The 11,098-nt window shown below is 48.2% G+C and overlaps 1 protein-coding gene across 2 annotated transcripts in view; it reads left to right on the plus strand.

Annotated features, from left to right (window-relative positions):
* Positions 1-11,098, plus strand: part of PPP1R16B (protein phosphatase 1 regulatory subunit 16B) — a 122,885-nt gene that overhangs the window by 99,509 nt on the left and 12,278 nt on the right. The window contains exons 5-10 of one of the 2 annotated variants that reach the window (XM_017859099.1): positions 500-603; positions 2,589-2,713; positions 5,849-5,974; positions 6,895-6,970; positions 7,725-7,854; positions 7,947-8,115. In XM_017859099.1, the coding sequence (XP_017714588.1) occupies positions 500-603; positions 2,589-2,713; positions 5,849-5,974; positions 6,895-6,970; positions 7,725-7,854; positions 7,947-8,115 (730 nt within the window). The remainder of the gene's footprint in view (positions 1-499; positions 604-2,588; positions 2,714-5,848; positions 5,975-6,894; positions 6,971-7,724; positions 7,855-7,946; positions 8,116-11,098) is intronic. The other variant, XM_017859100.1, reaches the window with a different exon arrangement.

Below are 11,098 nucleotides of genomic sequence, written 5' to 3' on the forward strand. Positions count from 1 at the left end.
CTGTGCCCAGTCATGTCTGAGTCTTTGTTTCCCCTTGCGTGAGATGGAGCCAACAATATTAACCTGAGCTATTATGAGGGTTAAATAAAAGGATGCCTGCAAAAGGGGCTTAGATCAGGCTTGGCTCTAAGCAAGTGCCTGGTAAGTGGTGTTGCTGCCATTCATGCAATTTTTATTATTGTCACCAGGAGGACTTTTATATCTGTCCCTAAGTCCCTGTCTGCTGGTTCAACAGAGTGAAAGGCTTAGGGAGGTCTCCTGGGATAGCTGTCCTGGGACTTTGGTCTCTTCCCACCTAGGGCCCTGGGATCCTGCAGCCGTCGTGCTCTTGGACTGTGTGTCAGGCAGATCCAAACATCATCTTGCTGGGGTACACCTTGGTAGGGTTTTGAGTGCCGGGTTGTACAGTAGGATTGCAGGTGAGAGGCCAGAAGGCAGAGGCAGCTAGACCAACCCTAGCCACACCTACTTGGCCCTCACCCTGCCTCTTTCTCTGCAGTGGGGCCGACTTGCTTGCTGTCAACTCGGATGGGAACATGCCATATGACCTCTGCGAGGATGAACCCACCCTGGATGTCATCGAGACCTGCATGGCATACCAGGGTAAGGGAGGGCAGCCTGCTCTGAAGTGAGCATAGCACAGAGTTTCAGAGAGCGTCTCTTAAATCAGTGCAGGCAAACAGATTAGCTACTCATCGGCCTGCCTTGTGCGCCACGCTCGGTGAATAGGATGGGTCCTCATTCGTATCCTTATCTGTGTGATTATCAAGAGCAGGACGTGAGAGGACCCTGGAAAATGTGCTGCGCAGAAGGGAGGTATTGATCTCATTTGTGTCACCCACACACGCAGATGGCCGCAGCTGGCCTTGTCTTCATCAGCTGTGACAATTTGATTTAATAAACATTCACCGTAAAGATATATTTCTATGCGGGACAATAATAAAGTCAAGAACACTGGAGGGTGCCTGCTCTGTGCCAGGCACCACACTGGCTGCCAGGGGCCCAGATAAACAAGATGTGGGCTGTTCTTAACTCACAAATGAGGTTCAGAGAGGAAACAAATGCAGCAATGAGAGACCTGTGTGCCCCCAGCACCCCACAGACAGGCCTCTGAAATGCCACCTCCTTGGAAATATGTCACACACCCCAGATCCTCAGCTGCAGCTGCAGTCCTGCTCTGGCCCTGCCCTTGTGTCCCCCACAGAGCCACAGTAACCATGATTGAATCTCCTGTTCCCTGCCCCCAGCTCTTCCTGTTCATCTCCCATAGAGGTTCTTAACCATTTTTTGTGCCAATCTGGTGACTCTATGGACCCCTTCTCAGAATAATGTTTTTATTTTTTTGAGATGGAGTCTTGCTGTGTCCCCCAGGCTGGTGTGCAATGGCACAATCTCGGCTCACTGCAACCTCTGCCTCCCAGGTTCAAGTGATTCACTTGCCTCAGCCTCCCAAGTAGCTGGGATTACAGACGTGCACCATCATGCCCAGCTAATTTTTGTATTTTTAGTAGAGCAGGGTTTCACCATGTTGGCCAGGCTGGTCTCAAACTCCTGACCTCAGGTGATCTGCCTGCCTCAGCCTCCTAAAGTGTTGAGATTACAGGCATGAGCCCCCACGCCTGGCCGGAATACTGTTTTTAAATGCAGTTACAAAATTATAGGATTATAAAGGAAGCCAATTATATTAAAGCATAACTACCAAAATATTTTTCAATGTGTTAGATAGAAACTTCATTAATTCATTAAACAATAAGATAACAGGATATGAAAATAGCTATAGTATCTGTTGGTAACAAAGTCACAAGCACTGCTAGCACTACTGTGGGTTTTGCTTACATTCTAATGGTAGGGAATGCTAAATTTCATTTAAAGCTTAGTCAAAATAAACGTGTGATTTTATTTCCTCCTTTTGTAGACCTCTCCTGAATTCGATCGAAGAGTGCTTGGTCTAATGCATCTTTTTACGGAGCATGTCATCCTCTCCTTAAATACTATTCGTAGCTGTCAGTAACACGCTTTTAAGACAGGAATGGGATTCGGGCTATACAATGTCTCTCTGCGCCCCCTACCTTAACTGACTCAGCTCTCCACTTGAAAGTAATACATTCATTTATTCAGTCGTTCTGCAACTAAAATTGATTGAGCATTGTGCCAGGTGCTACAGCCACAACTGTGGTTGAGACGAAGGAAACTAACAGAGACCCTGGTCAGATAGGGCGGTCAGTAGAGGCCAGCTTGGGAGATGATCCAGTCCAGGACCTAAAGAACAAGACAGAGGCAGCCATCTGAGCAGTTGGAGGTGTGTAGCTGGATGGTAGGGACTTTCAAGTAGAAGAACAGCATATGCAAAGCAGCTGACATGAATCCAGTGCCTAGTGGGTGCCAGGCAGGAATGCCCTTGCTTTGTGGGCCAGTGCATGGTGTCTATGCTCATCAGGCCTGAAGACAATGATCTATGGGCATGTCTGCATGCCCCCTTGACTGGCGTACCCTAGGGTACAATAACCATGCCTCCTCGTCTGCCTTCCCCTCCCCTCTGGGGTCCTAGGCCTGAGGGTGCTAAATAAATCCCCTCTTTCCCACTGCAGGCATCACCCAAGAGAAAATCAATGAGATGCGGGCAGCTCCTGAGCAGCAGATGATTGCGGACATCCACTGCATGATTGCAGCAGGCCAGGACCTGGACTGGATAGATGCCCAGGGTGCCACACTGGTGAGGAGATGGGCCAGTGCCAAAACCAAGACCAGCTAGGTCCAAAGTGGGCCAGCATCTGGTGGGAACCAACCCTGTACCCTTGGGGCCTGTCTGTGACCTTGGACCTCCTCAAGAATCCTTTTGGGCCAGGATTGCCCCTGGATAGGGAAGGTCAGCAGAGCAGGGCTCAGCCTCTTTGAGAACCTGGCCTGTCTCTGGGCTGAGCTTGGTGGCTCACACCTGTAGTCCCAGCTACTTGGGAGGCTGAGGGAGGATCACATGCGCCCGGGAATTTGAGTTTGAGCTGTGATTGCACCAGTGCACTCTAGCCTGGGTGACAGAGCAAGACTTTGTCTTTAATAAACGAACAAACAAAAAAGAATCTGGCCACTCTCAAGTGGGGCTTGGAGTTAGGAGCATGGGTGGGAGGCCTGGCTCCCACCTGTTCACCACCTGCTCTGTCTCCAAGATACTCCTTCACCCAAGGCTTCAGGTGTCCATCTTAAGCTCCTTATTTCCCTCTCCTCTAATGACCTCCTCCATTAAGGACTGGTGTCACCATTCACCCACTCACCCATGCTTTCTTGGTTTGCACTGTCCATTCCTCTGCCTTAGTGTCTCCTCTGCCACCCTAGCACCCTACTGCCTTGCCTCATCAGCTCCCCTGTTATTACTGCAATAGTCTGTCCTTTGGGTTTCCTGACTTCCATCCATCCATCCATCCAACCATCCATCCATCCATCCATCCATCCATCCATCCATCCATCCATCCAGTCAACACACAGTTATGAGCATCTCCTCTGTGCCACATACTTTACTAGACCCTGGAGACAGAACAATGGGACCTTCTTCTCTCTCAAGTTTGCCTGGTTAACTCCACTCATCCTTGCAGCTCAAGTGTCAATGACTTAGGAAAACCTCCCTGGCCACTCCTCATAGGCTCTCAAAGCACACTGCAGCCTAATATTGGGAGGTCTACTTCTGCAGCCTGTAAATCAAAATTCAGAGCATGGCTGTGGCAGCCTACCCCCCGATTGGGGGGCGGGTGCCCTGTCCCAGGCTTAGGTTCCTGCTGGTCATAAGCACTTAGCAGTCTCGGGATCTCAAGCTCACTAGGTAGTGCTCAGCAGTACCAGGTATCCTCACTACCCCTCAGGCCTGTCCTGGCAGCCTAGGTGTGATAAGTGGGCTTCTTCCACCTGCTTCCTGAGCTCTCACATCTGTTTTGTGCCCATTCCTATTACTTGGGTCCCTGCTTGGATTACCTGCTCAGCCTAGCACTCAAGAATGGGGTCGGGTAGGAGGACTGACTGTTTCTGTCTGAAGTCAAGGTCAGGCTGCACTAGGGCATTACCCACTCTCATTGCAGCTCTACTGGGGCTGTGACTGGATCTTCAAGATACAGGGATCTTCTCTTCCTGGGCTGGGGCTGGCCTCAGGGTGGCCCCACCCCCATGGACCAGGCATATACTAGGTCTCGGGTCTTCCCAATAAAGTGGAGATCATAGTGCCTTCCTCATCTTCCTCACAGTGTTGTTGGGAGCATTAAATGAGATTCTGTGTGAAAGTGCCTAGCACAGTCTGTAAATTCTCAATATATGTTAGCAATGACTATTATTTTTACTAACAATGACACTATTCCACTCATACCTTTTAATTTCCAGCCAAGTAGTGAGGTTTGTAATGTCATACTGGCCAGCAGGTATCATTCTCTACAACTGGCAAGAATCAAACATTTATAAATCAGATAATTATACTAATTTTCATGTCATACCCTTGCTTTTTCAAGTTGGAAAACAAAACAAAGCAAAAACCAAAGAAACAAAAACCCTCCACTGACCAGAGCTTTAAGCAACCTTCTCCCAGGATGAGGTAGCATCTGACCATCAGGGGTGTGTTCGGAAGGATCACTTCCTGAGGCCATGCCTTCTTTGTCCCACTGACTCTCTGGCCCCAGACCTCAGGTCTGCTGAGGCTCTCTGACTTCCTCCCAGCCAGTCTTCTGCTGGCCGCCTTGGACTCTCACTTCTGTCTCTCATCTTGGCTGGACAGTTGATGTCTTTCTGCCTTATTTCCTTCTCCCTCATTCATTCTCATGGTCATCACTTAGGGCTCTCTAAGAATTTGAATCCCTTACTGAGTGTTCATTATGGGCTAAGCACTTCATGTATTTTGGGGGCAGATTGAACAAGCATGACAACTGAGGTCTGCCAGGCAGTGGCCATGACTGAAGGCCTTGAATGGGATCACAGTCCCTTATCGGATGTATTATCTATTGCTGCATGACAAACTACCCCACAATGTAGCATCTTAAAACAATAATAAATATTTATTGTCTCATATGGTTTCTTTGGGTCAGAGAGTTAGGAACAGCTTAACTGGGTGGCTCTGGCTTGGTGGCTGTCATGATACTGCAATCAAGATGTTGCAATATTGTTGAGACTACTGGGGCTGCAGTCTCATCTGAAGGCTTGACTGGTGCTGCAGGATCCACTTCCAAGGTGGCTTACTCACATGGCTGGCAAGTTAGTGCTGGCTGTTGGCAGAAGGCCTCAGTTTCTCACCTCTCCTTGAGGCTTAGGACCTCTCCTTGAGGCTTCTAGAGCATCCTCACAACATAGTGGCTGCCTCCTTCTAGAGTAATTGATCCAAGACAATGTAAAGTAGAAGCAGCAATGCCTTTTATGCCCTAGCCTCAGAAATCACACATCGTCACTCTCTTCACAATATCCTATTTGTTAGAAGTGAGTCACTCAATCTGGCCCACATTCAAGGTGAGAACAGTCAGGCTCCATCTTCTAAAGGAAGATGTGTCAAATAGTTTGTAGACATATTTAAAAATCACCATATTGAACCTCAGAGACCCCTTCTTCAGGGCTCAGTGCACAGTAGGGGCTCAGTAAATGCTGTTGCTTTAACCACATGGATGCTAAGACCAACCACATGGGAGAAGAATTCAGCTCTCTACCTTTCCTTCTAGGTCCATATTTCAGACTTAATAATCCTCTGCAATGTGACTGGTATTTCCATCTCATTCTATTCCATTCTATTGGCCCCAAGGATGCTGTGGGACTTGGGTGGGGGTGAGGGCTAGCCTACCTTCAATGTGGGGCTGATCCCCTAGGGAATGCTTACTTCTTTCCTCTTCTCCAGCTGCACATAGCTGGAGCCAATGGATACCTGAGGGCAGCTGAGCTCCTCCTGGATCATGGAGTGCGTGTGGATGTGAAGGACTGGGATGGCTGGGAGCCCCTGCACGCAGCTGCCTTCTGGGGACAGGTAGTTCTCACCCATAGGGCTGTGGGGGAAGCCGGCACAGGGCTAACCTGCTAACATCAAGTTTTTTGGGCTGGCAATTGGTTTCAAAGAACATAAGACTTTAAGGCTTAAGGTGTTGACTATAGCTCATATGTGGGATATGAAAAGGCCTAGGGAGTTTGCAAAAACATTGGACAAGACAAGTTGTGTTCTTTTTTTTAATTATTATTATTCTTTTTTTAAATTTTTTGAGCCGGAGTCTTGCTCTGTTGCTCAGGCTGGTAGAGTACAGTGACGCAATCTCAGCTCACTGCAACCTCCGTTTCCTGGGTTCAAGCAATTCTCCTGCCTCAGCCTCCTGAGTAGCTGGGATTACAGGCATGTGCTACCATGCCCAGCTAAATTTTTTGTATTTGTAGTAGAGACGGAGTTTCACCATGTTGGTCAGGCTGGTCTCAAACTCCTGACCTCAGGTGATCTGCCCGCCTCAACCTCCCAAAGTGCTGGAATTACAGGCGTGAGCCACCATGCCCGGCTGACAAGTTGTGTTCTAATAGGATGGTAATAAATTTGCCAGATAAGAAAATTTCCAGCATTTTTGCTTCCAGTAGTTTCTCCAAACTCCCAGAGTTTTCTCCAGACACAAAACTCTGATTGCCCCTTACACCTAGTCCCTCCTTAGATACCTGCCAGCTCTAGAGTTACAGCCAACTCTTTCTTCTCCCTCTTCTTGGTGTGGCCCAGGCATGTGGAGGAGGAGCTAAGATCATTGCATCTGTCTGGATTCCCCCCATGGCTCTAGCATGCAGGCCTTCCCTGGAAATCAACTTTGTCCCACCATTCTTTGGGTCACATCCTAAGAGGCCTTGGGCACTCTCTCCACCTCCTAGGCTTTCTGAGCTCTGGGCAGGGGGACACGTGAGCTTCTTCCTGTGTTTCAGATGCAGATGGCAGAGCTTTTGGTGTCCCATGGAGCTAGTCTCAGTGCAAGGACATCCATGGATGAGATGCCAATAGGTAAGTCCAGCACAACAGCTGGTGTGCACAAATAGACAGTTATCAATTTTTTGATGGGTAGAGGGAGAATAGATAAATATATGGTTGTATAGACTGATGGATTGGTGTAGAGATAGATAGATGGATTAATTAATGGATGGTAGATGAATGGACAGACGGACAGATGAAGGGATAGATGGATAAATGGATAAATGGATGGATGAGAGGGGTACATGGGTAGATATTATGAGGTATGGTTGACTGGATGGGTGGGTGGGTGGATGGATGGATGAACAGATAGAAGAATAAGTGGATGAGTGGGTAAAGGATGAATCTGAATAGATGGCTCAGTCAGCAGTGGGTAGATAGATAGATAAAGGGGTTAAGTAGAATACATGGGAGTATATAGCTTTCTTAGCATCTTTGCATAATTTATTGCTTGGGCTATGTGGGGTACCTGCTTGTTTCCCTCACTACTTCTCCTGTCAGTGAAGACTTGAGGACTCTTCTTGGAAACTATCAAAGAGGAATATTAATCCCTCGGTCATAGCTGGGAACCTTAGGAATTGTGACTGTGCCCAGAACCTGGGTTTCCCATTCTTATAGTCCTCTAAGGTTTGGGTTGCAGCCCAGGAACTTAGGCTGGCATTGTTTTCTTCCCTCCCTGCATGCCCCAAAAGATGCTTGGAGTTTTCACTGGGTTGGGGTGTGGAGCACCCTCTTGGGCCACAGGTCCTGGCCCTGTCCCCCACAACAGACTCCTCTGCCCCTTCAGACCTGTGCGAGGAGGAAGAGTTCAAGGTCCTGCTGCTGGAGCTAAAACACAAGCATGACGTGATCATGAAGTCACAGCTGAGGCACAAGTCATCCTTGAGCCGGAGGACATCTAGCGCAGGCAGCCGTGGGTGAGTCCAGGGCAGGGCAGCCAAGGGTCCCTGTGCGTGCTTCTGCCTGTGGCGCCTGGGTGCAGCCTCCAGCACCCACTTTGTCCTCTCAGGAAGGTGGTGCGTCGAGCCAGCCTGTCGGACAGGACCAACCTGTACAGAAAGGAGTATGAGGGAGAGGCCATCCTGTGGCAGCAGCGGAGTGCAGCCGAGGATCAGCGGACCTCCACCTACAACGGGGACATCAGGGAGACCAGGACAGACCAAGAGAATAAGGACCCTGTGAGTGGCCTCGCACCCTGCCTCAGTATCAGCCACTGCAACGAGAGAACAGGGCCCAGCCTGGCCTTGCCTCTTCAACTGAGAGCCTTCAGAGGGAAGTAGCCAGGCACTGCTCTTAAACTAGCATATCCAGTCTGATGGTGGTGGCTACTGTAGTTAAACCAGCAGTTTCAGTCCGATGCTCGTGGCTGCTGTAGTTAAAGAGGTGATCAGGGAGCGTGTTAGAGGCTAAGCTGGGTGCTTTGGCACACAGGTGGGTCTCCTGACAGGGGTGAGTGTCTGCTATGTGCCTCGCTGTGCTCCAGCACACCTAGCAGTAGGCTTCCCAGAAGAGAGCTTCAATAGGATAGTCACCCAGGAGCTCAGGGCGCTACAACTTCTTTTTCAGGAAATATAACAAAATATTGAGAATTATGTTTATCAAAACATGTTTTTTGAAAAATGGAGTAGGATCCTAGCAGGACCTCTGAGAAGCCTGCTCCTGTAGCAGCCAATGGTCCTTTAAGCTTTAAGCTGCTTTCCTAAGGGAACACACATTCGTTTCTGGTGGTTGCTTTGAGAAATTATCACAAACTGGATGGCTTAACATGGTGGAAATTTATTCTGTCTCCGTTCTGAAGGCCAGAAGTCTAAAATCGAGGTGACACCAGCGTTGGTTCCCTCTGGGGGCTCTCAAGGAGATTCTGTTTCATAGCTCTGTGAGCTTCTGGTGGCTCAGGCATTCTTTGGCTTTTGCTAGCACGATTCTAGTCTCTGCTTCTATCTCCACATGACATTCTTCTTTGTGTGTGTGTGTATTTTCTCTTTTATTTTATTTTATTGAATTTTTTTTTTTTTTTTTTGAGACAGGGTCTTGCTCTGTCACTCAGGCAGTGGCATGATTATAGATCACTGAAGACTCCAACTCATGGGCTTAAGCAATCCTCCCACCTCAGCCTCCCAAGTAGCTGGGACTATAGGCGGGGGCTATCACACCTGGCTAATTTTTAAATTTCTTGTAGAGATGAGGTCTTGCTATGTTGCCCAGGCTGGTCTCCAACTTAGCCTCAAGCAATCCTCCCACCTTGGCTTCCCAAAGTACCGAGATTACAGGTTCGAGCCACTGTACCTAGCCTGTTTTCTCCTCTTATAAGGACACCAGTCCTTGGATTGGAGCCCATGCCAATCCAGTATGACCTAATCTTAATTTAATTTATTACACCTACAAATACCTATTTCCAGATAAAGTCACATTTGGAGGTTCCAGGTAGACATGAATTTTTGAGGGACACTACTTAACCCAGAACCAACACACTCAGCATGGCTGCTTTCTTGCTGAGTGGAGTGAACGAGTTTGGGGCTGGAGTGGAATTGCTGAGGACGAGGGAGAAGCTAACTGTACCAGACGTGGTCTGCCATTTTCATTCTTCCACCACACCATGAACAGATGAAAACATGCCTAGAGAGTTTAGCTTTGGTGGGATGCAGTTGATTAGCTACCCAGCATGCCCACGTGTCTCAGAGGGACCCTGCTTCCCAGCGTGAACAGTGAGGTCACCTACTGCCTGTCTCACCAGGAGGTGTGAAGGTGCCTACCCAAGGGGAGGCCACATCAAAGCCACCAGCTGGTGATGGAGAGGGCACATAGGGAAGCTTTGTTCTACCTGGCCCCTTAGTCTGAGGATTGGTGAGAAAAGAGATGTAGGTGAAGATCAAATCACATTTCAGATGTCTCCCAGCTGTGCTTTATTTATTTTTCCTTTGTGATTGTGGTGTAACTTAAGTATGGTAAAGCAGACAAATCTTTTTTTTTTTTTTTTTTTTAAATGATATGAAGCCTTGCTCTGTTACCCAGGCTGGAGTGCAGTGGTGTGATTTCAGCTCACTGCAACCTCTGCCTCACGGGTTCAAGTGATCCTCCTGCCTCAGCCTCCCCAGTAGTTGGGATTACTAGTGCCCACCATGACACTTGGTGGATTTTTGTGTTTTTAGTAGAGATGGGGTTTCACCATGTTGGCTAGGCTTGTCTTGAACTTCTGACCTCAAGCAATCCGCCCACCTGAACCTCCCAAAGTGCTGGGCTTACAGGTGTGAGCCACCATGCCTGGCCAAGTAGACAAATCTTAAATGAGATTTTCAACAAACTTTTACAAATGTACATACTCAGATGAATTCATAGAGCATTTTCATCATCCATATTCTCTCTCTGTCCTTTCCCCCACTCCAAATGTAGCCACCATCTAACTTTGAGTTCTAAAGATTAGTTTTGTATATGCATATGAATAGACACTGTAGTTTGTTTTCTTTTATGTCTGGCTTTCTTAACATCTGTGAGAGTCACCCACGTTGTGGCATATAGCAGTAGTTCTGTTTGTTTTTTTGTTTTGTTTTGTTTTGTTTTGTTTGTTGAGACAGGAGTTCACTCTGTTGTCTGGGCTGGAGTGCAGTGGTGTGATCCTAGCTCACTGCAGCCTTGACCTCTTGGGATCAAGTGATCCTCCCACCTCAGCCTCTTGGGTACTGGGACTATAGGTATGCACTAACATGCCTGGCTAATTAAAAATATTTTTTTTGGCCGGGTGCCGTGGCTCATGCCTGTAATCCCAGACTTTGGAAGGCCAAGGCGGGTAGATCACAAGGTCAAGAGATCAAGACCATCCTAGCCAACATGGTGAAACCCCGTCTCTACTAAAAATACAAAAATTAACCGGGTGTAGTGGTGGGCACGTGTAATCCCAGCTACTCAGGAGGCTGAGGCAGGAGAATTCCTTGAACCCGGGAGGTGGAGGTTGCAGTGAGCCAAGATTGAGCCACCGCACTTCAGCCTGGGGACAGAGTGTGACTTTGTCTCAAAACAAAACACAAAATTTTTTTTAGAGATAGAATCTTGCTATGTTACCCAGGCTGGTCTCAAACACCTGGGCTCAAGTGATCCACGTGCCCCAGTCTCCCTGGCCTCTTTCTGTTTTTGTTTTTTTTTTTTTGAGATAGAGTCTCCCTCTCT

The sequence above is a fragment of the Rhinopithecus bieti genome, unplaced genomic scaffold, assembly GCF_001698545.2.
Source record: "Rhinopithecus bieti isolate Rb0 unplaced genomic scaffold, ASM169854v2 scaffold_38981, whole genome shotgun sequence".
Taxonomy (NCBI): Eukaryota; Metazoa; Chordata; class Mammalia; order Primates; family Cercopithecidae; genus Rhinopithecus; species Rhinopithecus bieti.